Below are 27,880 nucleotides of genomic sequence, written 5' to 3' on the forward strand. Positions count from 1 at the left end.
CAGAACAGAACCTGGTCCCCATGCCCACTGTTTTACCAGTACTGTTATAAGCAAGGCCAAATGTGACAAAATTAAATATATTGATAATGAAATAAATAATATACATACAAATATACTAGGCACTCAATCAATTTTCACTGTAAAACTATTGGGGATAAAATAAGAAAAAATTTCAGAAGAGATCCTAAACTTTAAGAAATCATAATTCAAAATACACCTGGTTTTAATACTGTTCTTGGTATTTTTAAAAAAAATGTAGAAACATGAGAGGGTACAAAAGTTCCAGGAATAGTTCATTGATCAGTACGGACGTGTTTCATCTCCTTCTGAGCCCTGAGACATGCGGACGTGTTCATCTCCTCCCTCCGATCTCTCAGCCTGCGGGGCGAAACCACAGCTCACTTTCTGGGGAAATATTTATGTGTGAATATTCATCCTGAAATCTTGGAATCGCGGTATTCGGGGCCCTCAGACAGCCACCAGTTTATTGTGCTACCAGCCCGATATGACACCGCAATGAAGAGCCCTACTAATTATGAAAATACACCAAACAAGAAAGGTGCTCTTGCTTGCTGCTAAGTGTGTGTGTGTGTGTGTGTGTGTGTGTGCGCGCGCACACGTGCATGCGAGCGAGAGAGACTGAGAAAAATGGAGAAAGAATGTGAAATGTAGAAAAGATGCTGGACTGAGTAGCATTCAGCCTGTAGCGAAGCAGGGAGATGGCAGCTTTTCCCACTTAAACAAAGGAGACATTTCCTTTCATCTGGATAAGCAGAGGAAACAGCCTGCACTCGCTGCTCATTCAGCCCGCTGCAACAAGCAAGAGGCTCTCTGCCACAGACAGAGTCATCTGGAATGAGAAAGCACACTGCGGCACAGCAGATCAATCAGGCCAAGCTTTATCAAACAACCGTAGCTACAATACAGCCTGAAGACCACCTCAACGGGGTCTCATGAACCCCTTGAAAGGCAAAACTAATTATTACTTATGGGAAAGCTACATATAGATTGCACAGCAAAGGGTTGTTCTCATCTTTTATTTAAGCGGAATTGAAATAAGAAATGAGCATTATTGTCTGAATCTTTTTGTAGCACCAAGCATTCACATCTTTGGAGGAGTTCTTTATTGTTGGAACTCAATTACTGTTGAATGTATTTCTTATTACAATGTAATATAGAAGCTTTAAAAGCATCATCTGGGGTGGCTGAACATGTATCCAGGTGTTAAACAATATTAGAAATGGCCACAGAACTGATATTAATGAACACATTTTTTCTTGTATTTAATGTAGCAGAAAAAAGTATAATAAGTATAAAATTTCTCCCACCCACCAAATGTAAATCAAGAGATATGAAAGCCAGTGGCATAACCTATTCACCTTTGATTTGAAGCTAGTATTGACATTAAAATGCCACCAAAAAGCAGTGGTGGCCAGTTAGTGAATAAGAAGACATAGAATTCCAGCTTAAACTACCCTTTAGTGATGACTGGTCATATGATGGCATTATTGAGGCATACTCTGTATACTGTCATGAAACCTTGACTACTAGGCCCTCATCCATGAAAATGTTCAGCCAGCTGTTTGTGGCCATCTGTCAGATGGTGACTGTTTACAGTTGTTTGTGGTACATGCAATATTCCTTATAGAATATTCAAGGGGCTCTGCAAGCCATTCGTATTCTCCAGATGGCTTTGGCCACACTTACAGCATGACTTTTTATTTCATTATGTTCCATGGTGTCGGAAACTACCTGTGGGAGCGAGCACGTCCACTCCATATTTTGCTTCAACAACAATACGGGCATAAATTACAGGGTGCCGCCTTCTTAAACAAGAGAGGAAAGCTGCTCCGTAATTGTAATGAATGGGTAGAGTCAGCCAAAAAAACAAGGGGTGTAGCGAGAAAACAAACCCAATATGCTGCGTGACACGAGGAATTAATCAAAGGCGGTTTAGCGCCGCTCCTCAGGCTGCAGCCGGAGAAGCAGGAGGCTTGATTGACTGGCTAACCAGGCGTGTTGCATATTTATCAACACGAGGCAGGATCTCTGGTGGCTACTGTCACACACTGTGACCTGCCCAACAGGTGCCCGGGCGCTGGCGCCTCCGCCGGGGGTGGGGGTGCGGGCGCGTGACGGACCGGAGCGCCTCAGGAGGGGGGACGTGCAGACTCGCAGCGGCGGCGCCGTGGATGGCTGGACACGGCGGAACACGACGGCACACAGCGGGTCTCTGGTGGCAATCCCTGCATATGTCCCCGCGGAAGACTCGGCGAGAACAGATGGACACGGTAACAGATGCGTCCTCCACGCTGTGTTTAATGGCCGTCGAGAGCGGCGGATGTGCGTGCGTGTGGCCCCCCCAGGGGGGGCGGGGGGGCTTGTGCATCTCTCTTTGGGTGGATCCATCCACCTCACCCTCACTGGTTTGGAGGAGATCCATTAACATGGGTGAAGTCAAGCTGAAATGCTAACAAAAGCTGCATCTTCCAATTTACTGTTCTTCTTACTTTTGGTATTTCCATGCACTGCTGTATTTTTATTGTATCTTTGAAATGCAAATTGAAATGGCTTCTTGAGTTTGATGACGTGTACCTGAACTAATCTGTTTGCATGTCTGTGAGGTCAAGAGTTGCCCTTCACTGGAAAAACTAAAAGCCTGGCATATGACACAAATGTGACACAAAATCAGGAAACTGGGAACATATTTTAATATTTTTTTAAGATCTTTTTTTTATATTAAATGTGTTCCTATAATTATTAAATATAAAAAAATGAATATCATTTTTAAGTAATTCCATATAAATGCATTTAATAGTACACATAGATATGTAATTCACATTATATATATATATATATATATATATATATATATATATATATATAAAATAATAATAATAATAATTATTATTATTATTATATAATAATATTATATACAAATATAATATTATTTATATTTGAGTGACAGAGCAAAATAACAGTTTTTATTTAAAGTGTGTTATGGACATCTTAATCAACATACACACCATTGAATAGATTGTCCAACAGCCCAGCTGGGCAGATAGATAAACTAATATAAAATGACATTTAATATGTCTCTCATACCTAACGCACCGAGGCCTCATGAATCGCAGACAGCAACCCCTACTGAGCAGAAATAGGTGACTTTGCCAAAAATAGACTACAAGAAAAAAACAATATGAATGAGTGCAAATTCACTCTGAATTCAGCCTCAGACTATAAACAAGGCTTATTCATTTCACTTGCTTTTTCAGACTCCGTTCTGGAGTAAGCCCGTCTTTCCATACTGACTGTCAAGATATTTCATTATTTATTTGACCTATAAAACAAGTAACCATAAAATGACTGTCAGGAGTTTACAATAGAAGCATTTGTTCAATTTTATTGGCTGCTGCAAGTTAGTTGACACAACCAATCTCTATTCCACAAAAGTCCTGTTAAAAGGGCGGGGAGGAGATGGCAACTATAAAGGAGGCTGTAGAGCTAGAGCACCTAACTTTATGATTTGATCCAGACTATAGAACTGCAGAGCATGTTCATGTTAACAGTTAATTTCGTTGTTAATGACATCATCTGTCTCCTCAGTAAATGGAAGCTGAAGTGGATTCTCTTTCAGATGCGATACACTTTGGGGCCTGTACGTCAAACGATTTCTCATTATGCATGTCAAAATGAAAAGCAATCAGCAGCAGATGTACATGCATAAGTACGCCCACTTGATCTGGATTGCAACTAACCATCACATTCTTGTCTTTGAAGTTTCCTTCTTTGGTTATTGCCATTAAAATACTTGTATGAGCCTTAGGAGATCTGTATTCCTCTTACATACAGAAGAGTAATTATCTAAGCTCAGGCTGATAAGTTATCTCCCAGAATAGCAGAGAAGCAAATACAAATTCAGGTAGTCTCCATGGCACGGTTTTCTCCCACAAGTTTTTAAAAGTATATTTTACGTGGGGAGGACATTACACCAAATAAATTCACAGCCCAGATACAGCCTAGTGGAGTCCAAATTAATTCCCTTTTAAGATAAGAATTCTATAATGAAATGTAATGCACTTTGTTTGATCAAAGAAACAATCATATACTGAATTAAGCCTTCCTTTCTTCTGCAGGAAAAAAAGATCATCCTTTAGAGTCTATTCCTTTTTAGTCTTTCTTTCAAATGTCTGATCAAATTGCTAATCTTCAGAACTATAAATTTGTTTGATTTGTGCACAATACCACTGTCAGTCATGCTTTGGCAGCAAGTGAAAGCATCACAAGTTAAATTCAAAATAAATCCCATCCCTGCAGTTGAGAGATTCTTTAAGAAATGGCAGGATTCAAATCAGATGCCACTTGAAAGCTTTTGACCGTGCAATGAATGCTTTACCTGGGACTAATGTAATTGATTCTCAAATGTACCTTTGATACGCAGGGGGTCATCAGTGGAAATGTTTGCCTCTGCTCATCCAACTCCATCTCTCCCTGTCTCTTTCCATCTCTGTGGCTGTTCCTGAAATACTGTGTGAGCCACCATGTGCCCCAAGTCCACCGCTCTATTGTCCGAGGAAAAATTCCACTGCTAAACCAGAAAGAAGATCCATATCAAACAGAAACACACAAGCTGCGAGCAGATTAGAGCAAAACATGCAATGACTTGCTTCATCAGCCCATTCTCCCATTAAAGAGACAAAATTAACATGGATAGACGTGTAGCTGCTTTTACAAAATTATAGGATATTTTAGCTGTGCCCCATTTTCTTAAATGTACAGTTAGCTCAAAAACGCATTGCCTTTGAATTTGAAGGAAACTTGAATTGAACTTCAAGCTAAAATGCACTATGGCATAGAAGCACCCAAAGTTACCTGTAACTTTAAACAGAGCTAGGATCAGATTTAGAGTATCCCTCCTACATGCAGTGGCATTTATAAAAGCTGAACTGATCTAATACAAATACGATGTTGCTCAGTGTAGCAGGCATTCTTAAACAGGTACCTAATTTGCTATGGTCAGGGTCCACATTATTTTCCCACAGCATTATATATATATATATATATATATATATATATATATATATATATATATATACACACACACACCAGACTTAAAGGGTCAATTGCAGTGTGCTTTCAAGATGACTGGCATGGGATTTTCTTGAAACTTTCTATACTACCTGGATGGAGAACAAAATCAAATTGCCTTCGCCCTGATTGCAGTGTGTCCTCTAACTTGTTAGTACAGTCCCATGCTAATCCTGATTGCAGCATGCTTTAAATGTGACCTAGAGGATTCAAGAGTCCCGAACTAACTAAACCTGCTGCTGACCAGGTTTTACAAAAGACTAAAGGGCTGTTCACACAAGAAATAAAAAGGTTCACAAATCCTACGTCATCCACATCATGTGTCACACATCTGCAACTTCAGTACTTTTCCATATACAAGTTTTGTTGCATTAAAAAGGGTAATATATGGTATTATTGTCTGCCTCCAAATTTGCAGTCCTGGATTAAATTCTGAATTATTCTTTCATTACATCGGTATTTTTTCTTAATATACTAGTCGACACTCAAACAATAAATAATAAATTTAGGTTTCAGCCCAATATTAATTGAAACAGCTGGCTATGTGTTACATGGATTTGCGTCGCTCCTTAAATGCACCATTTAATTTTTTAAGGACATTGTCATTTAAGAGACTGAAATAATGATGAAATTACTGATAATTAAATTCACTGGAGCTTTTATTGTTGATTGATGAACAATGACTTGTACATTTCAGATTGCAAGTCATTTCCATAATCAGCATGTCATCATTGCAGTGCTTCAGTGTTTGTCATAATAAAACGAACAAGTCTCATCAAGTACTGTCTGTGCATTAGGGCCAAACGGTCTTATCCTGGTACGTTATGCATACTGATAACTGAATAATTATCAGTCACCAGTATAAACTATAGCAATTAATGTGTGGATAGAAGTGGCTTTAGACCAGATATAATTATCACTTCCATGTGCTATTCTAATTGCAATAGAGAGGCAAATAATTTTGGTAATCACAACATTTACGTTATTGAGTTAGGACTAAAATTGTTAATACATCATTTAGAACACAAGACCAGGAAACATTTAATTGTAAGTAAACTGATGATCTGTTTGCAGACCTTTCTGTGCATCGTTTTAAAAGATTCAGAGGCCACATTCTACAGTGCTTAAGAAGCTGGTCTCTTAAAAATCTAAAAAGTGTTCAGCAGTACAGCAATTGTACTGTTGTGATCTGTTAATTTGAATGACTATAAATATATTTTCCTCTTACCATTAATGTTTCCAGGCATCATCTGTGCATTAAAAACTGAAATTGTCTGATTCTGATGACTATGAATGAAGGTGATACCTAGCTGAGGGAGAGTTTGGAATTTTGTTGGCCAAAGACAAGATACATAGCACAGCACATTTTATTGGGGGTGGGGGTCATACGTTGTCCAACTAAGGGATTATTAAAAAAAAAAAAAAAAAAAACAATAACCAAAAAAACAACAACAAAACAGCCCTAATTAAACATAACTGAGAAAACAATTATATGTTCAACACAGCAGTAAAAATGCTTCAAGGGAAATAGTTTATTGATTGCTGTTTCAGAACAACATTCAACAAAATATAACTTCCCCCATTTATTGTTTATGCAATTGCAGCTAATAGATAGTTTCTAAAAAAACAAAACAATTGTCTGCGCTATTGAAGTCTTTAAGGAAACCGATCTTACAACCTAACCATTTTTGACAGCTGTCCCATTGTGTTTCACACTATACTCCTGCCAAAATAACTTCATTCTTTTTGAATTATGACGTAACCTTCTCTCAGGGTTCTTCTGAATAAGCAAAGTAAAAAAAGGTAGGCCTTCAATATGGAAGTATATTAAGGTTACTATGGGAACCACCATGGAGGTGGTTACATTTCTGTGGTATTTGATGTTCCCTCCAGAGTTTTTCCAATAGCCAGAGGAGCAACACAATACAGGAATGCGACAGTAAAATTTAAATACCCCTGTTTTTTGTGAACCAAAGCTGCTGAAGCTTCTTTATGTTTTTAATTTAGTCTTTATTTCTTTAGTTTCAATCCCACATTCTAATTCACTTTGGTTTTAGTTAGACTAGCGTTAAGAGGGTTTTTTTTGTTTTCATTTGTTTGTTTTTTCCACAGCAGCTTTTATTTATGACAATATTTCACACCTCATTTCAATTTTGTTTAGTTTCATTTAAGAATAATAATATTGTTATGTACCCTATTCTGGCTGATCCTGAATGTTTTTTCTTTTTCTGGCCCAAATCTGCACTAAGCATGCAATTTACTCCAAAGAGCAGAGATTCCTTTATGACTCACTGTGACTTCAGTGAGTGTTGACAGTTAAGTTTACTCATCCTCACTCTTGGCTATTTTTAAGTAGTACCTAAACGTACTTGTTGGACATGTTTTGGTCATAGCTAATCAAGTAGAGACCATCCTGATCAAGCAGACTTGATCAGCATGTGGACATGTTAAGCCTGGAGATCTACAGAACATGGGAACAGGACTGAGGCAGGCAGAGACTTTCCAGAATACAGATGTTGCGATTAACCGGTTTCACTATTAACTGCTAACATTAGCAGAGTTAAGCACTGGCCCAAAACCACCCAGAGGCTGTTACCGGCGGAGCAGTCCTCTACGCGAGTGACAGATCATAGGAAAAATGTATTATAATGCAACACTGAAGGGACACTTGATGTTTGAAATGAATAAAGATGAGGATAAGAATCAGTCAGTGAAATTTAAGTGCTGCTCTTTGCATGCTTCACTTTCTGCTGCTTGCAGCTTTCACCTGTTGTTTGGATCTGCTTCTAGGTATGGGAGGGGGGGACTGGGGGGTGGGGGGTTGACATTTCTCCTGTTTAGGAGAACCACACTTCTTTCTGAGGAATGATATTGAATATCTTTCTAAGTTAAAGCGGTCTGTTGCCCATAGCAACAGAGCTGGAGCAGTGACCAGGAATAATCTGGTTAATAATCTGAGCATCGCCATTTCTTTCACTATTGAAATGATGAGAGAAGTTTAGAGCTAGTATCTATGCAGTATGTATAATGAGCTGTGGAACTATCCACCAACCTGGCCTTGCACTAAAAAGCTTGTAGCTTACTCTTTGAATACAGCCCTTAAATACAGTCTGGGTTTTTAACACAATCTGGGCTGAAGCTATTTGCTTGGGCTCAAAGTATGATCAGATGGGCTGCAGAGAGATGGCGAGGGAGGAGGGCATAACGCTGTAGGATGGATTTGTCCTGCAGATGGAAAGGGCCTGGCATAGTGACTCTGCACACAAACATGTCTGAAAAACAACAGCAGTGCATTGCTGTCGCGGTGAAATAATTATTTTTGCTCAGTATCTCATTATAACAAGAGGAAATTTCCGTTATATAGCTAGACTGAGCGTCAAATATTTTCAAACAAAACATATTTGAGAAACTAAGAAATTTTAGAAACAAAATTTTTTGATGAATTATGTATCACTTTTGGTTCAATACTTGGTACCCCAGCCACTTACAGCAATCATTACAAGGTTTCACGGAACAATGCACAGGAAACGCTAGCCCATGCTGGCCTGTGATCTGGAGAGCCGTGGGGGGAAAACACACAACACAGCCGTGTGCATAGAACTGTCAGCTCTTTCCTGCCTCCAAGTTCTGAGCTGTGAATTCATTTGTCACTTTTTGTGAACTTGCGCAGCTTTAGGTGAACGTATTGACAGAATTTCACTGGAAGTCTTCTTCATTAGGATCTGAGCTAAAAATTCAGCAGCAATCTAACAAAGGGTTCATTAGTCTTGATGCAAGATAATTTGTCTTCCCTTGCTTGCCATAAATAGAAAAGGAAAAGTTTCAGCAGAATACAGTACTTGGCATTGTATGGTACAGTATAGTTTCTAAAGGTATGCAAATCCCCCCATCATTGGGAAGTTAAAATAGCTCTTTTAACTGCATTCAGTGGGAAATTCAGCAAACAGAACAAATGGTGTTTCTCAAGTTACAAACGTCTGTGACTGCACACTATGATAAAAGCAAAGTTCCTGCCTCCTATATCCCATCAAGAAAAGTTAAAGCCCTGACCTTTACATGCCAGCACGTGCGTACATGTCACATGCATTTGTCTACCCTATGCCAACATGCATGGATGATGGACATGCTAACCTTTTAGCCAGCATGAACCCAGGAGGGCACCTGCAATGAGCATGTGCCTTGTAGTGATTAGTGACATGCCTGCTAGCACAAACTATCCGGCACTTTACAGAATAAGATTTCCCAGAGAGAAAGAGACATTGTCAAAGCCATGGCAGGTGAGAATATTTCTAGTACTTTTTCTTTGAAACATTGTATACCTCTCGCCTCCTTTGAGGTGAAAAGTACACAATATTGTATATACCTTGCAGTACACATTTATACATTGCACACGCACACGTTATAATTGTATTTGTGTGTATATAGACATACTCTATAGACTAGTTATAAATGTCATATGCAGTTAAAAAATGTGTCCACACATTTCATCTAAATTGCATTTAAGAAAGATAAATAGGAAACAATTTCATTTAACTTAAATGCAATAAACAAATCCCATTTCCAGCTATACTACAGTAACATATGTATCATTGAATTCACAGCTTGTGTGGTAATAGAAGAACATGTCTCTGTCGGCAGTGCCCGGTGATATTAGCAATCTGAGGAGGTATTGGGGGAGTGGGGGGTGGGGGGGATGAAGCTCTATCAAAAGCAGAAGGGACAGGCTGCCAGGATGGCAGGAGCAGGAGCTGACAATTAAAGTTTTTAATTCGGCACAATTGAAGTGGACCCCTGCCATGCCCATCGAATATGACAGATGGTGTGAGATACTGCAGTCATTAACAGGCAGACTGTGGGGAGTTACCTACCATGAATGTGGAGTCTATTGATCTGTTCCACAGCAGGGAGAGGTTCATGTACTGGAGTGTGGGCCCTCCGACTCCTTGCGCCTGACGTCCAGTAAAAGAAAATAGTCTAACTGCATTGCACAGCTCTCCTCGGTTTTACTGGTGCACTGTTGCCGTATCTGTACAATATATGGAAATTACTTTCAGAAAACATTGACACAAATGCTATTCATTTTAACATGCATGCGAAAGACAGTCTCAAGAGTTGCATCTGCCTGTGAGACTTCCACACGTTCAATGTAAAGTAAACGATAAGTGAACTAATTTAAGAAACAAATTCCTTATTTAGTACCTTTCATACAGTATATTGCAGCACAAAGTGCTTTACAGCAAGATAATCAAAGTAATAAGAGCTACAATTACAAGAAAGTAAAAGGTTCCAAGCTAAGATAGTAAGGCATAAAACAATATAGAATAACACTAAAACAGATAATGAAAATGAATTGTTAAACAATAAAATGCAAACTACTTTAAAGCCAGGGTTACAAATGATTTCAATGTCCACAGCTTGTACTCCTCTAATATATTCTCAGATAAAAACTGAAGACCCACCTCTTCAGATTTAGGGAAATCTCACCAACAAAAAATCTGAATGAGGAAAGACTGCCGACCTTCAGACCTCAACATAGGATACTGAAATGGACATACCTAACTTCTCTCTTAGTCCATAAGGACACTATCACCCAGAGCAGGTCTATTAGCTCTCACTCAGTCAACAGAAATGGTTTTCTGTAGTCGGCCCGAGGCCACACCAGGACAAGAGATGATAACGACCAAAATGAAGGATATTGTTTGTAGCTCGTTATCTGCATTGAGTTCCAATCACAGTCCTTAGCTGCCTTCTACCCAGACTGTTTTCTTCCTTTCAATAAACCTTGACCAACTTGTATCATGTGCTAGCCAGACCTGCTGTGGTGCGGCTGCCTGAAAACGATTTCCCATTTCTGAGAGAAATCCATTTAAAGTTTGCACTCCCCACCTTCATACGAGTCAATGGAATAGCAAATGCAATAAGCAGTGGAAAACTAAGAGAGGTCAGAGGATAAGGGAGAGCTTTGGCTTTGCCGACACAGCCAATTAACAAGCTGTTCTTCCCTCGTATCTTGAGGTAAACAAAACTAATTAACTCAAAAGCCCCACTGAATTAAAACTAATTTGTTGAGTAATTTGCTGAGTAACTAATTTGGGAGTGACCCTTTTTCTTTGTTCCGTTGGAAGCACATTCAAAAACAATGCTAAAGCCTTTTGCCTTCACTTCATCTGTGACTTTTTCCTGAGGTCAACTTTTTGAAGCTTAGACACATCCTAAAGATGTTATTTCATGCTACCATGCTGAAATGGCTAAGACAAAGCTGTTCTGGGGAATCTAGTGTAATAATGCAAAAAAGAAAATTAATAAAAATCAGAAGACAAATCTGTTACTGCAGCAAAAAGTAACTTTATTGCTGACACTTCAGATGACTACTCATTTGTGCAGGTCCACAACTCCAAAGGCCATCACTTCAATCAGAGAAATCTACCACATCCACTTCTGTGTCCACCATGTTTGGGGCTTCTGGGGTGAAAATTAAGGGGAAAGAGAGAAGAGAAAAAAAAAACCCACGTAGAGAAAACATGTCACCATGAGCCGTTTTTGACAGCACTTTTTATTCTATAAAGAACACCACTGGTAAAGAAAATCTAATTTAAAAAAAGAAGCATTTAATTAGCTTTGATGCATTTCAAAAACCAGCTTAAAACTAGTTTGCCAAGACTGGCAAATTTCTTTTCAGCTTATTTTTATTATATATTTTTTTGTTTTGTTTGGGCTTTGCATCTTTCAAATCAGGGCTCATTAAAGCAACCACCATTCCCTAAAAAACCAGCAGCAAGGGCCACCTAGTTCACCAGTTAATAAAAAATTAAATATGCTCAATTATACAGAATACAATTTGATTACTTTGTAGTAAAATAAATAAAAATGTCATGGCATACGAGTGCATACAAATTCATTCACTTAAAAAAAAAAAAAAAAAAAAAAATCTTGTGTTGCATCTACTAAAATGAGCATTTTGCCGAAAAGGTAGGCCACAAAGCAACATAGAAAAGCACTTTACAATGAATAATTCCAGCTTGTACATTAGTATAATGACTGAACGTGACATCCAATGTGAGCGGTCTTTACTGAAGCCAATGTCAATGATAAAAGGTTCTTAAAGTCTTGATTTACCGTCTTTTTGATGAACATTGTAATGGCCGTTTCTCCAGCACCCAAAGACACTAAAGGGTATTTATAAAGGAATAAGTGCTACTAATGTCATTCCCCCTTCCTCATCCAGCTAATGCACTGTTCTTATAATCTCGCCAGCACACACATGAAGCAAACGCAGTTTGATTTATAAAGCAATAAATAAAGCGGTGTAACAGGATTTAAACCAAACCGCTTTAAATTAGTACCACAAAAACATTAGTTCAAGGAGTTATGTGATATGTGAAAGTAATAAAAAGCCTAACAGATCAAAAAGCTGTCAAGACACAGTAGACACAGCACATACCACACCATCAAATAAAACCCTTTAAAACTTTTAAACTAGTATATTCTTTATAACTCAGATTAATACCGTTTCTGCATTTCCCAGATTAGTCAAAGGCTAACATTAAAAGATATGACTATATGGTGTGACCGAACATTACTCGCAATGTTTTTGAGGAGGGAAATATTTGAGATTGGTAGAATGCATATTTCATAGAAAAAGCCAAAAACCTTCCTAGTCTAATCAGTGCGAAAATGTGTGCAAAGATTGGTTGTCGTTATTCATTTACTCCTGTTTTTGACAACACTGGGAGGAAAAAAGTAGATACATTTATTTGAATATTTGCCATGGGTATGCACAGAACAGCAAACCAAAAAACTGATAATCATCTCTAAAAATCAGAGGTCCGAATGTATGAGGCCCTTGCTGTATGTTGACACAACCTTGTGACTTTGTAACACGCAAAGCAAAAACACCGACACCTGAAACCACACCTGTGGATGGTAAGCAAGAAAGTTTAAGGGACACTGCAAGGGGATATCAAAATGCACTGTAACACTTCAAAATGAACACGTACAGAAATTCCCATTCAAACAATTAGGTCTCAGGGTCTGTAATTCAGCTTCACAGACAAGTAACTGTGCAGAATACGGTCTGATTTAACCCAGTGCATACAATGTGTAGCATTTTGGTAGGACATTATCAAGTGTAGAATTCATCAACCTTGCAGGGATGAAATACGGCTTTAGACAAGGTTTAATCCTTTGCAGTATAATCAGTTGGAGTTAAACATTAATTGAAGGTGCCTAAAATAGAAAAGATTACAGAAGGCAAATGCTTAAAGCCATAACAACCAATGACCTCTATCCAAAATCCTAGACATTTTGCAGAAGTGATAATTTCCCAAAATGGTATTCAAATGAACACATTTATATCTGGTTCATACTCAAACTGTGATGAGTGCCCGTTTGTGTGTGAGCGCACACAATGAAGTGTGAATATTTACTTCCCCTAAAATATCTAAACAGTATAACCTGAGATTACAAACATTAGCATGCAATCATAAATAAACCACAACATCCGTTTTAAAGTGTGAAAATGAAATTGACAGAATTGTAAAATGGTGCGTCTGTATTTGTAAAGTTTTTAAAAACACGTAGTGATGTATATATACACATTGGGAGAGAGTAAAGTGGGCCTGTGCGTGTAGTGCCATAGGGCAGCTCAGTACAGGAAGGTACCGAAGCTGCCCATGCCGTTCCTCTTGAACTGGTTGTCCTCGATGGACACGAACATCTCTTGGGACAGCAGGCTGTCGTCCGTCTGGGTGACCCCCAACTCCTCGGCCCGGCTCCTCGCAAGACGCCTCTTTTTGGCGGACGTGGCCGCCAGCTCCCTCTTGATGGCGTCGTTGCCCTCGGTGAACTCGGGGGGGACGCCGCTGCGCCTGCGGGGGGGACGTGCCTCCGAGGGGCTCTCCTCCACGGTCACGGGGGGCGGTCCGCCATCGCGGCCCTCGTCCCTCTGCTCGCCGCTGTCCGGGGCCTCCTCTGCCACACTCCCGTCCTCCGCCGCGTCTGAAAGGCAGCGTTCTGCACCATTACAGGCTTACACTGGAAACATCCACAGCCGCTGTTCCAGCCTATGCCAGGAACAGGCAACTGTGCTAAGGAATGTGCATTTTAAATTCACAGGTGCCTTCCATATACGGAGAAGCTGATGTTGAGAGAATTTAAAATGCAAGTCTCGTCCCTTCCTCCTATAGGCAGAGCTGTCAGCACCAAAGCAATGCGAGGCATTGCAGGGCTTGGCCTGAGGCCAGCTCCAGACACAACAGGCTCGGGGACTTTGTTGCATCAGTCAAGAAAGGGGAGACCACACTGGCAAAAACACACATATCCCCAACATACCTCCTATTATTTTCATCCAGAAAGTGATACGATAAATATTAATATTGTCCAAAGAATTTTAAATGGCAGCCAAATAGTAAACTTGTACAAAAGTAACAAAAATATATTTGTGTTGACATTGTACAGGGGAAAATTACAACAGTTCACAGGAAATCGCATAACGACTCATAAAAGCCCCCTCCCATATGCACCTTAAAGGAACAATTCACTTTCTGGGGTTTGAGTTTTTCCGGTTTTCCTGTATGTCTTGAGTTGGCCCAGTTTTTATCCAGTTTCTAACAACTAGCCAGCTGTACAATGACTGGGGTCATTGTATAAGGGCATCAGGGGTTTTGTGGTCAAAAGCAAAATATACGTCAAGTACCTAAAGTGGTACAATATCAAAAAGGGATTATTCCATCAAGCACCATCCCCAGGATGAGGAAGGGTTCACTCAGCTGGGATCTGCGTCTTACCGCTCTCTGCACATGAACGTTCTATTTTTTATTGATTTATTGAAAAGGGACAAACACAGATAACACTGATGCCAATGCAACGACAACATGTGATGCTCAGCACATGTATCACCAAAGCTCATTTTCAACCACAACCTGCACTGAGAAAAGAAGCAGCTGGTGACATCACATGCTTTGAAGGAGAGTGCGTGCTTGTCTGCCACAACAGCTGCAGAGACTGCAGCACGAGCACAGCTGTATGCAATTTGCCATTCCAAAACTGGGGGAAAAAAAGTCTTCACTTCCTGTGTGACTTTCACTGTATGTGCTTAACATGCCCATCGCACAGCCATTTGTGACTGAATATAATATTCACCACTGAAGCTCAGCGTTCGTGAAATCTTAAAGATTTCATGAAATAGGATAGCAAAAAAATCTGATTCTGAAGTGACGAGCCCAAGAGTGGTGAGGGACAGATGCAGTGAAATTCAGCGAGCAATGGGCTGCAGTTCTATGTACTTAATTACTGGAGCCTGCCCGTTCTCCATCCAGTCACTTTTCCCATCCTGCGGTTTTTGTCTTTCTGTCTGTTGGCCTGCGTTCACCCATCTATTCATGCCCACCTTTTCTGCCACCTGCCGAATTCTGGCTAACTGCAGCGTATGTGCATGAATACCTGTGGCGAGCGCCCCGGTCTTCCCCAAACGGGGATCGTTTTCTGGCTTCACCAGGATCACCCCGTAGCCTTCGTTGTTGTGGATCACATTCTTTATCATGGTGATTTTGGGCATGGTGTCCAGTTCGTCTGCAAAGTCCTACAGAGAAAAACGTAAATGAAGAAAAACAGAAAGCTCATAAGAGCCAGCTGTCACACGGCGGTGCTAAATGAGTCCTCCAGGATCAATCCCAGAGAAACTCAGCGAGGGGGCTTTGTGTGGAGCGTGGAGGCTGCGATAAAGACAAACACTGCTGCACTCAACCCCAGGGCAGGAGATAAGACCACAAGACTCATCTGAAGGTAATTAAAATAAAAAAAACCCATATTTTCCTCTTTTTTCCCCTTTTCCCTAACAGTTTTTTACATCTCTCCACAAAAATTCAATTTAGGCTCAGAGAAGATAATGCCGTGCTGTGCAGCTGGAATTGAATTGAACTTGAAAAAGGACAGAAACGCCTGATTACGGTGACAATAAAATGGAAAGCACAGGCAAATAGCTGGGCCACCAGCCTGCAGTTAGCTTATGATGTGCGCTGTTGGGGGCCGACTTTACTGCTTCGCCTAAATTCCGACACTCACGCAGCACAAAACGAGGCTCATCTTACGAACAAAAGACGCCTACCTGAAATTTACAAGATGCACAACAGTTCCAGTGGCTCAATGCCCAATTTAGCTACAGGGATTGCAAACGATTTTACAACATTGTTTTGAAACATACCTTTTAATCAACTCAGATGAAGAGGCTGCAGTTCAGAATGGATTAAAATGGCATGAATAACAAAAGCAGAATCATTCCCAGGTTTCCACATCTGTAGTTGACAACCCTCTCCCCAGGTGTCTAACCTTGATCAGGATCCCTTCTTTGCAGTGGTGAATGCCATTTCCAACCAGGCTGCAGATGCTGCCAAGATAGACCTCCAGCCCAGCCCCCTGCAAAACACACACAGGAACACCATGAATCACAACAAGAACTCATGAAGCTCAGTGAAACTAAATGTTAGGTCAGAGACACTGACCTCACAGATCAAGTGGGACTTAATCTCACTGCATGGATCTGACCCAAGCCAGGAGGCACTAGTTAATCAGCCAATCAGACAAGGTTGGAAGTTGGCAGAGGATTGTGGGACCATCCAGTGACAGGAACACAAGATGAAGGGCTTGTTTAAGGGTCCGTTTAGAGAAGCGGAAGGCATAAAGGGCAACGAGCAGCTGTGCGCAGGACTTTTTTCAAAGGATCAGTGGACAAGTTCCAGCAAGAGCTTCTGCAAGATGCTGAACAGAAACAGAAGATATAGCAAGTACGTTCTCGGTACATTGATGCAGGAAGAAACCTGTTGGAAAGCTGGTATTTTGGTTTCCCATAAAAAGAATTCACCACATATCGCAGGATTTCTTTCAGAATTTTGGGGCGGGGCTTGACTTTGGCACATTTCCATGAGTTTTTCACCAGTAAAATCCATCTTGGGCATAACGAGGACCCTCCCTGCCTGGAACACACCCATAAGAGACGGCGAGCCCAGCAGCAGCCTCTCACCTTTGCCCCGTACAGGTCGCACATATTCATGGAGAGCTGAGCAGAGGTCCGCACGATCACACCCGTCGTCTCGCACTGAAGGACACAGTTCTCCATCTCCAGCTTCCCCTGGCGCACACCTGAGAGGACCACAGAGGCAGGAAGGGAGGATGAGAGAAGAGACGCAAGCGACCAACACCAACACATAAAACAAAGTTCCTCTAGGCAGCACTACAACCAAGCATCACAACAACTTGGTTTGTGCCTGCTCAAGCCCATTAAATAACTGAAATAAATAACTGAGGTTCTCCATATGCTCAACATATTTAAATTATGTGTGGGAGGCTGCAGAAAAGGGTATTGTAGGCAGATGGGACCAGGATTCACTTGTATCAGAGTAAGAAAAAACTTAAGGCAACTAGCCCATAAAACAAGCAGGAGCTGAAGATGGCTGCAGTACAGACCAGGCAGAGCATCACCAGAGAAGATATTCAGCACCTGGTGATGTGTGTTACAGACTTCAAGTAGTCATTGTGTGCAAAGGATGTGTGACAAAGTACTAAACATGTCTACTTTCATTTACAAAACATTAATGTAACAAACATTATGGTGCCCTGAAGCTACGGTTATATTCGGCTTGCTAATGCAAGGACTAACACTACAGGAGACAGAAATAAAAGCGGAGAGTTGAGTTCAACAGTCACACTCATTGGTAGGCAGGACAGCATGGGTATTCAACAGCGCAATCAACTGAGGACGACCTGACAGGGTCAAGTGTTCCAGGAATAACGCTCTTAAGTCCCTGCAAGGATGTTTAACCGCACAAAAATACCTCAATCACTAACAGCTTTGATGTCAAAGTAATAATGAAAATCATTTCACTTCACTGTGGCTTGAGGCTTGAGACAACTTTACTGTGTTGAGACATGTTAATGGACAAAGTGGTCCAACAGGCTCACATCGATGCCAACTGTAAAACTATGGTGACATCTTTCTACGCCCCCCTCCCCCCACTTCATGGATTCTTTTTTTATTTTTATTTTTTTGAGGCCTGTTTATCGCATGCATCCTGCACGCCAAACTCTGTTGCCATTTCATATTGGCATGTATGGCAATATTTATGATGTACTTTTGTGTTGGGGTGTGGTTTTTTAAATATTTTGTGAGCAGTCTGGATAATTATATATATATACATATTTTTTTTTTTTGTTTGCCTAATAGTAATAAATACGTTAATTACTCACAAAATATGCCTGCAATGGCATCGTGCTGGATGAATTTCAGGTTGGAAATCCTGATATTGGCCCCGGTGGTCTCTATGAAGGTGTCTCCTTTACATTTCTGTTCAATAACCACTTCATCCGGCAGTCCATATCCTACAAGGCAATTCATTAAAAAATCTTGGGTGATTAACATCAAACACAGATTATTCCAGCATGTTACTTCATGGCAAGGTAGGGCACAGTTTGATGGACACGGCTGTGATGGTGGAGGGTCATTACTGCCCGCCCCTTGACAGGCTGTCTGAGAGACGCGGTGGAACTTCCTATCTGGGGGGCAGGGTCCCGGGCGTCCGCAGAGGAGCCCGAGCCAGAACACAGATCGATGGGGTCACCAGGCCGCCTCCTCCAGGACAGCCGGTTCCTTTGAAAAATCCCTCTGGATTCATTACATTTTCATGACCACCAACTCCAGTGCCTGTGCTTGCCTACTGAGTTCAGTGACCCTTTCCTCTCAGTGCCAGCAAACTTGTTTCCTAGCTAGTGGATTCAGCGCTCTACCGATTCCTCACCGATTTAAACAATTTGTACAGAGCGTGAGCATTTATGATGGCCTGATACACAACTTAACACATGGCATCTCAAGCATTTTTTTCTTTATTTCATTTTATTTTTTTGCAGCGGCTGAATTCTCCTGGGCTGAGCCAGCGCGGGGCTAATTGAGTTGCGTGCTGCCTGCCATTGTGCGGGACGAGCTGCCGCGGTGCCTCCCTCGCTCTCCTTATCGGCGCTCTCATGGTTTCCCTGCTCTGTGGGAGGCGCGCGGACAGCGGCGCTGAAAAGCCTGTCCAATCTGCGGCGCTCTGGCTATCTGGCTCTGCAGGGCTCGTTTGCATAAAGAGACTGACACAGCTTTTCCATCTCTGACCTCCTTCCTCCTCCACATCTCTTATGCATTCAAATGGCCATTCATTATTAAACGCTTATTGCGCCATTCACTTCCGCGTCCGTTCGTCGCGTTTTAACACTTCATGTTAATTTTATGAATGCTTGGGGGTCGTTTTACCTTGAGAAAATGAGGATAATACTAAGTGCGGCATTCGTACACACGGTGACTGATTTACTGCCGCAGAGAAAGCCTATAGGAGCAAACTGTATTAAATCTTTTACCTTTAACATTCAGCGCTCATGGTGGGGGGTTTAAAAGCCTGATATGTTCATATTTAGCCTGCCTTTGATATTCTTTCATCTCATCTGTGCCCATTCCTGTCTGCTGATGATTCTTGCATGGCGGCTTTACAATTCCCATTACAATCTGCCCCGGAGTTAATATTCAACATCATACAACACAACTGATGGCTCCCATTCCTGGGTTATATCTACATCTATATCCATCTATAAGACAGCACATGTTCTAGCTGCACCCTTTCAGGTGGGCCAGTGATATAGTTAAATAAGTGGGTTCTGTGTAACTGTGCACTTAAGGTGTTGCTGTGCACGTAAATTACCAATCTTGTGTCATTGAATAAAGGATACTGGTTGGGAATGGAGACCCATTCCTGCGTCATAATTTGGGACAGAGACGAAACTGTGGTTAGTGTTTGGCCGTTACCTCAGTCACACAGGGGCTGGGTTCATTCACATCTGTATAATCACGTTAACTTAAATCTCATCGATTTATCAACAATCGTGTTGTGACAGGAGACAGAAAAGCTTCCGTAAGTCAGAAGCCGTAAACGGTGAAGTAAATTCATGTTACAGAGGGATGGCGGTTCTGAGACTGTTTACCTTCCACTTCGATGGAGTCGGGAATGCTGATGGAGCCGGTCACGTGGTAGTGTCCGGGGCAGACGATGACAGTGTCCCCTTCGTAGCACGCGTTCAGAGCCAGCAGGAGATCGCTGTAGAACTGCGGGGTAGGATGTTAACATACAACTTCAGATCAAAAGACTAGAGTGGAAACCTGACGGTGAAGGAACAGGAGAGCTCAGACGCACGCGTGCTGCTTCACAGGAGATCCGAGCGGAATACAAGTGCAGCAAATAAAGGTTCAAACAGACAAATGCCCCGTTTCATCAGGCCCTAGTGTAACACGCAAGGATGAGCATCAGCAGTGTACAAAGGCAGCATATAAAACACGCCACTTGGAGTGTGTGTGAATACATCCTGCAGCTGTGAGCAATCTAGCCTTCAAAGCTAACTAAAAATAAAATGAAAATGCTGGGAGCTTGAGGAAAATGAGAACACATATGCTTTTAAATGCTTGCCCACCAAAGGCATGGAATAATTCTACAACATCAAAATGTAATTAAGACGATAATGAAAAGCACAATTAACAGTAGGATAATCTTGAGCGCCAGATAATGGTTGCCACTGACCGTATCTATGTTCTCGCCTTATGAGGTCACAAGCCTCAATCGGTTGACGAGATTATGTGAGAGGTCCAGCTCCTAAAGTGTGCTTCTGCAGCAAACCAATGGTCACTTACTGAAGTATGAGGCAGCAATGCAGACCAGAAAATTATCTGGTGGTGCTTCCCCAACACTAACTAACCGCCACAATAGGCATTCAGACAGAGTGTGCGAGATTGTTCTTCTGCTGAAAATCCCTCCAACTCCCCCTTCCAGATACATGAACGGTGATGGAGTGTCTGGGGTGGAGAGCAATGGAGAGGCGGCGATGAAACACCCTTTCGGTTCAGAGGCCAGGGAGAGTCCAGTTCTCTACAATCCCTCACTTTTTATCTGAAACAGGCCGGTGTGGGTGCAGGTGTGTGTTAGCCCAGCACCAGAACGGCAGATTCAACTAATTAACCGCTAATGGTCTTCAATCGAGACCTCGATGAGTAGAAATAGGTGTCGGGCTAAAATGAAAACCTGCGTCCACGCGGGCCCTTTTCGGATGGGATTGGACAGCGCTGCTGTTATGGAGGAGGTGAGGGAGGAGGCAGGGAGGCGTACCTGCAGCTCAAACTCCTCCCCGGAGAAAGAGGGACACAGCTTGTCAGCCATCAGCTTCTGCAGGAGGCCAACGGTCATGCAGGAGGAGACCACGTGCACCGCCCGCCCGCCCGCAGAGCGAGGGCCCTTGGCGCTGTAGCACGGCTGGCCTGAGTTCCCCCTGTAGCCCAGTACGTACCTGCGGAGGCGGGGAGCGGAGCTCAAGGTCAGCCTGTGCATGCACACGGTCTACACAAAACCTTTCAGTCAGCGTACTGCTCACATTCAATATGAGGGGAATCAATTTATAAAATCAGAAATAAAGCATTCCTGCACCATTCTGGTGCATTCGTCCCGCACTGTGCCCACTTCACAGGAGCAATTCAGGTTAAGAGAGCCTGCATCAGTTCCACCTAGGATCTGAGCCCACAATTCTACACAAAAGCTGAATGTCCAGGGTTCACACCAGCACCCTTCTGAAGCATGGCTACCTGACCACAGGCCCGCTGACACAAAGATAACCAAAATCCTTTATTTCCTGAACACGTCTGTCTTTTATCCAGCTATGAACTGCAGCATTGGCAAAATACTTTCTACCTGGAACCTCATACTGCTGATCAAATTTCTCAGGCCATAGACTTGCGTGGTGGTTTCTTCACGGTGACAAATGGTAGCAATCCCTCAGCCAAACGGAGAACCTGTCAGCATTTTCCACCTCACAACTGCATTTCAAACTTTTAGCAATGGCCTCTAAAAAGCTCATCTGTCTCCAGGCTGACATGGAAGCGGCTGTTTCCGTGGATACAGTTCCACTTGCAGTGAATGGCATCAGGTGGGAGAATGCACCCGGCCGGCTGTGTTTTAACTGCCAGCTTAAATGGGCCCAACTGCCCAATTTTACTGGAACTTTTTTGGAGCAGAGCTGACAAATAAGCTTGTGTACATCTGCAAGCTCCGCTTTGTCATTTGGTATGAAATCAAAACGAGTCCAAGTTTCTTTTTTTTGCAACCTTTCCAACAAGGTGATGGATGCGTGGTTGAGTGCTAGAAGAAACAAGGGAGGTTATCTAAATGAGTCATCTGGTTAAGGTGTGGATTTTTTTGGGGAAAAGCAAGCCTACAACTGATTAGAAGTGTTTACGAGCTAGAGAGATGAGTGTCAGATAAATGTAGTTAACAATGCAAAATTGTTGTATCATTGATTTGATTAAAATGCACATAAATAGGCTACCCATTATCAAGTGTTGGAGACTTTACATACTAAATTAATAATTAAACAAAACCAAATAAATTGTAATGAAATTAAGAGCACACTAGAAAACAATACCCTAAATGTATTTCATTAAGCCTTGAGGGTAAGAGGAAATCATGGCAGCCTAACTGGCAGGCTTTGTAGCCTGTCTGCAGCTTTTGCACAGGAAGGAAATATCAATAGTGAACATGCAAAAGAATTTTTGACCGACATTGTATTTGTAAATGATATCCAACATGAAGAAATTGCCACAGAGTGGCCACTGCTACTGTGTTCAATTTCAATGGTTGGCTGCTGCTGACCTTGAGAGGCAGCTCTACTGTAACTTATCAATTTCCCAGAGACGCGATGCTGCCAGCGCCTGTGCTCTGCTGCCCCCTGGAGGCACCCCACCTGAGCAGCGGGTTCTCGATGATCCTCAGTTTGCGCTTGAGAGCCTCCATCTGCTCACACATCTTCAGCCCCTCCACCATGGACACGTTGTTCAGCTCCGACTCGGAGTCGCTGCTGATGCCGTTGCGCAGGCTGGAGAACTCCTGGAACTTCTGCGAGCAGCGGTCCAGCAGGGCGTGGTACTCGGCCACAAGCCCCGCTGGAACCCTGTCCTCCAGGATGTCATAGTGCCTGGGAGAGGGAGAGAGACATCGTGGTAATCAGTGCAGGGAAAATCATCTTATTCTAGGGATGTTCACGTACATGGGCATAGGCTAAACTACTGACTTCTTCCTCTATTAGATTAAGTGACAGAAATAGAGGACAGAAGGCTACAAGTAGTGTCATCTTCCACATCCACAAGAAACGTGTACAATGACACGCTCTATCGCTTTTCTCAAGCTGTACTGTGCGGTAAGCAGCACTTTGCTTTAACCACCAGATTTTTCCCCCACACTGTCAACAGGTACTGAAGAACACTAGACTTCTGCATGTTTTTTCTCCCATTACAGAACATTAGAAAAAATCTGGGCTGGTGTCTCTCTATGGTGAGAGCAGGATACTATTATTAGTTCATCTGCTATATAAACATAGTTGCCAAAGAAAGAACAGGAATTGGTCATATCAAGGTATGTACCAATTTATACTGTAAATTGAGCAATAAATTAAATGGTGTAACAAGTTGGAATGGTTGTTACACCTCGAGAAATGGCATTTACTAACATTTGCCCTCTGGCTACTTCAAAATGAGGCTCCCGGGCTTTGGACATAGAGCCATGGACATACACTAGTATTATGAAACCAGCCACTTTAGACACTACAAATTCTCAACTACAACGCAATCTCACACGTTTCTTGTCTTCCGTCCAGTAAAATAACAAGCAGTAAAATACAAGTTACTACAGCACTAAAGGAGTAACAGGGCAACAAAAATTTTCACATACTGCCATCTAGTGGATCAGAGTGGAACCACACTTTTGGCATGGCTGTGGTACAAGGAATGAGGTTCATGTGACCCAGATGCATTAATCAACCCTCCCGCCTATTTTCACACTCACAGCCTGAGGCGAGGCTCCACACATCTGACAAAGTAGTCAAAGTCATCGTCCTCGTCTTCTTCGTCCCACTTCCTCCAGATGTGCCTGCAGAAAAACCTTGGGGACAGAGAATAACCGATAATCACGTTCCTGAACCCGTTCATCTGGAATCTTGCTCAAGGATCCCGCCGTAGTCAGAGGCCCCACCCAGAGCTTGAACCCACTATCCACTTTGGGTATTCGGGTCACATAATGGCAGATGTTAGACTAGCATCACATGGCTATTTGTTTAAATTGCCCCAAGCAAATAAAACAAAGGTCTCATTTAATGTGTTCTGAAAAAAAGCAGCGATCCAAAAACTACTTGCAATGAGAATGGCACAGAGGATTCACAAATGCAAAAGCTCCTCTTTCTCAGATCAGAATGCTCATTCAGACCAGTCCCCCCTTAAGATGGATTTTAAGCCCTTCTTCACTAGAGGCAAGCACGTACTCTACTCATGCTATGTACTGATCGTGGGTTTGATTTCAGAGCTATTTATCCCGGAAAATCCAAAACCTCAAAACGACTGACCCTTAGTGAGACTCAGAGCCACGTTCTCTAAAATCAGCAGACCCAGCAAAAACATAGCAAGGTCAAAATAGTTTACACTTCCTTTCTCCCTGTTCCATTAACTTTGGTATCAGAGTGTGTCTCTAGGTATCACTGTTAGAGGTTCGTCCCTTTTTGAAGTTTCCCTGGCAAGGTACATCATTTCAGTCTGCAGGTCCCTATCAAAGAGCACTGACTGTCCTCCAGTTTTGTCAGCTGGCCTGAGGTGTAGTGGTACACTCCCTTTCATCTGGACTCATTTCTCTACTTTGAGGGTTTTGAGGGCCAATCCACAAGACCAAATTGCCTGTTCCAACAGTAGTGCTTTTAAAGGTACTCTCCTGCATTTTGACATTTTTTTTTCCCCAAAAGAATTTTAGTTACTTTTTTTTGCATGAGGGTTTCTTTTAGACTTTCCTGCATTTTGCCATCACAAACAAGAAGTCTGCCATTTACAAGATGGGTATGCATTTCACAGCTGTCAGATTATTTTACCGTAAGTGCTCCACGGCCAGTGCGGTTTGATCAAAGTCCCCAGTGTCGTCATACACCACGTGGAGCTCCTGCAGGGGAACTTTGTGCTGGGTGGCCTCCAGGAGGTCCTTCATGGAATCCTCAGTCAGCTCACAGCCCTTCCTCTCACACTGCAGAGGAAGCACCAGCTCCACCTTGGCCTTCAGTTCTTTGTAGTCCACGTCCACCACCTGCATAGATTTGAATATCTGTGTGTGTGTGCCAGTGCTGAGGAAGACACTTCCTGCACAGCTTAACCCGTTTTACATTATAGGACAAATGCAAAATGCAATGAAGATTTCACATTGATGGACATAGAGGATCAGACTTCAACTTATGAAGAAAAGATAAGACATTTAATTTGTAAAACAAAATATTTCATCTTGTATACTTCATTATAAGGCCAATCACGAGTCCTGAGAGCTGCAGAACTCTGGTTGTGAGCTTGGCTGCTAAAATAATTATTCATTAATAAATAATAAATATGATTACAATTGAGATACTTTTTTGAGCATTACATTTTTACTTAAATTACAGCATCAGCGGCACATCAAATTTGGCCTATGATTGTTGCATCATCTACCAGCCAAATTAGCTCATCAGGCAAAACCAATGAGTCTTATTGGCGGACACCAATAATTCTAATATTATTGTACATGCCTAGTTGACACCCTCTTATTTTCCAAGTGGGCATTAACCAGTGAGTGGCACTGTATAGTGCCCTAACCGCTACACCCCCACTCATAATTCTGCTTGTATCAGCAGTAATATGTCATCTTGATTACACCCAGCATACTTTCCTGGTTTGAATTCACCCGGCACACACAGAGGCTTACCTCCACCAGCACGTCAAAAACATCGGTGCACCACAGTGCCCGCCAATCACCAGGCTCCACGACCTTCTCCAGATAGTCGGCTGTAAAGGCCCACACTTCAGATGTCTTGCAGTCACCTATCGGATGGCACACAAATACTCGCTATTTAACAAATACTACCAGCACACCGATTCATTTTATAAGCAGAACAACAATTTTCTGTGGTCTTCCCATAAACATTTCACTCAGCAGAAACCTTCCTCGTAAATCTCTTGGCTTCCTCTTTAGAGTTTGATGGCCTTTGAAATGGTTGGTACCTCAGTTTGCAAGTTGAAAATTGCCAGGGCATTTCACACATTTTCACAAGAGAACAGAGCTCACCCCCTCCCATGACCCACAGCTGTATTCTCGACTCTGATAGAACAGGTAGCTACCTAACATGTAATCCTGGTAGGCCTTAAATCGCTCATAGTACAGCAGCTGATTGGTCTGGAAAGTGTCCGGAAGGACCACATCACCAACGCGTTCTTCCCTCTGCAGAAGAGTGCCAGGTTTGTCACCAGTCAAGTAATCTGTTCCACTGTCATTGATGTCATCGTCTTCATTCTGAAATAGACCTTAGGGACAAACATGGGTATCAAGTTAATTCCCAGTAAATGCTACTGGTACAGTAGATTATAATTCTTCTTTTTCTCCCTATAAAATACGATGTTTCATACAATTCCGAAAGCAGAAATTAAAATATTATGGAGCCAGGCAGGCAGCCAAAGCGTTAAACGCTGTACCAGAAAAAGCAACAAGATTCATTTAGCAATCTTAGCTGATGTAGCTAATTAGCAGTCTAGCTTGAGTTCACATCAAGTGAAGCATATGGAAAATGTATGCAGAAAAAAATGTGTATTTGTAGCAGTGTGTTTGTCCAAGTGAGGTTCCTTAACGTCGTTCAACAGTTTGGCAAAGCACATGAATTGTCCGTATTCATTTTCAAATCGCGCGCACACACACACACACACACACACACACACACAGTTAATTCATGAATATTCCATGACCTCAGTATTGAGTTAAACACCAAACCGAACTCACTGAAATGCACGTTTTTTCATGTCGTAAAAAAAAACAAGGTTTTTTAATACGGATATTAAAATTGTGTATGCGAACCCAACTGCAAAATGGTTAGTTTGGTACATTGGCTAGCTAAATTTCACTGACCGTTCTTGTTCCTACTGGGTTTGACAGATCGTTTACTAAACGCCCAAGAAACAACGAATGACCGTAGCGTTCACCAGATTGGCTAGCCAGCTGACATAACTAACGTTCGCATTTTAAAGACATGCCTAACTTTGCCCTAGCTCTGATAAGTGACACACGTTTCTGCATTCAGTCCACTACGGTAACGTTAGAAATGTAGCTGAAACTATTATAGCTGGTGCCAACTTGCCATCGTTAGCAACAGCCCTTGAGTTAGCCAAGCCAGCCAACGTTATACTTATAGAACTGTTGGCTGGTTAGCTAGTAACAGGCGCTAGCTAGCTATCTTTATTACAAAGCGTTCGTGTAGTATCGTTTGGCATTATTGCCAACTTAATCACCTAGCTAGTTGGCTAATTTGGCTTAACGTTACCTTGCGTCACTTGAAGAATATCACGTCGTATTTCATGCATCCCGACTGTTTCCATTTCAGTTACGGACTCCAAATCAACTTTTCTCGGTGAAATCTCCACCCTTCCTTCGATGTTGACATTTTCAGTCTCCTGCTCATTCGAATTCAGTTGTTCGGTAATTGAACAAACAATTTCGTCTGCCATTATATTATTTTATGTTAAAGACGTTTAGCATACACTGTTACTTAATTTAACTTATCCAGTCAGTTTTAAAATGAGATAATTAAAAGTTATCCGATTGTGTGAGGGCGGATTGCTACAGAACACATCCAGCTATTCAGAGCGCTTATACTGATTCTCCTAATTGTAATTTCAAAATTTCCCCGGTCTTAT

The 27,880-nt window shown here is 42.0% G+C and overlaps 1 protein-coding gene and 1 long non-coding RNA gene across 5 annotated transcripts in view; both read right to left on the minus strand.

Annotated features, from left to right (window-relative positions):
* The window catches only part of LOC118215558, a 67,487-nt gene extending 56,769 nt beyond the window's left edge, over positions 1 to 10,718 (minus strand). The window contains exons 1-3 of one of the 3 annotated variants that reach the window (XR_004762843.1): positions 10,644 to 10,718; positions 9,957 to 10,114; positions 4,528 to 4,588 (exon numbers count right to left, since the gene is read on the minus strand). This is a non-coding gene — a long non-coding RNA (uncharacterized LOC118215558). Of the gene's footprint in view, positions 1 to 4,527; positions 4,589 to 9,956; positions 10,115 to 10,547 lie in introns of those variants that run through there. The other 2 variants (XR_004762841.1, XR_004762842.1) reach the window with 2 other exon arrangements.
* Positions 10,719 to 11,612: 894 nt separating this feature from the next.
* shcbp1 (SHC SH2-domain binding protein 1) lies at positions 11,613 to 27,855 on the minus strand. 2 transcript variants are annotated; one of them, XM_035395462.1, is made up of 13 exons: positions 27,508 to 27,855; positions 26,318 to 26,500; positions 25,905 to 26,020; positions 25,051 to 25,259; positions 23,985 to 24,080; positions 22,888 to 23,118; positions 21,264 to 21,441; positions 20,092 to 20,212; positions 18,328 to 18,459; positions 17,105 to 17,223; positions 16,414 to 16,500; positions 15,529 to 15,667; positions 11,613 to 14,085 (listed from the first exon to the last, which is right to left on the minus strand). In XM_035395462.1, the coding sequence occupies exons 1-13, from the start codon at positions 27,689 to 27,691 to the stop codon at positions 13,733 to 13,735; spliced, it is 2,148 nt and encodes a 715-aa protein (XP_035251353.1). In that variant the 5' UTR covers positions 27,692 to 27,855; the 3' UTR covers positions 11,613 to 13,732. The 2 variants fall into 2 exon arrangements, with proteins under 2 accessions (XP_035251353.1, XP_035251352.1); XM_035395461.1 differs by having other exon boundaries at positions 11,613 to 14,100.
* Positions 27,856 to 27,880: the final 25 nt, after the last annotated feature.

Source organism: Anguilla anguilla, chromosome 16 (genome assembly GCF_013347855.1).
Source record: "Anguilla anguilla isolate fAngAng1 chromosome 16, fAngAng1.pri, whole genome shotgun sequence".
In the NCBI taxonomy this organism is placed as follows: Eukaryota; Metazoa; Chordata; class Actinopteri; order Anguilliformes; family Anguillidae; genus Anguilla; species Anguilla anguilla.

What these genes read in the sequence shown, in the direction of transcription:
- shcbp1 (XM_035395461.1), bottom strand. Translation starts at nt 27,691, where the DNA reads ATGGCAGACGAAATTGTTTGTTCAATTACCGAACAACTGAATTCGAAT. An exon ending in CTACCAGGATTACATGTTAG is followed by an intron (nt 26,021 to 26,317) that starts GTAGCTACCTGT and finishes GCCATCCGATAG; the next exon opens with GTGACTGCAAGACATCTGAA. An exon ending in TTTTTGACGTGCTGGTGGAG is followed by an intron (nt 25,260 to 25,904) that starts GTAAGCCTCTGT and finishes AAATCTATGCAG; the next exon opens with GTGGTGGACGTGGACTACAA.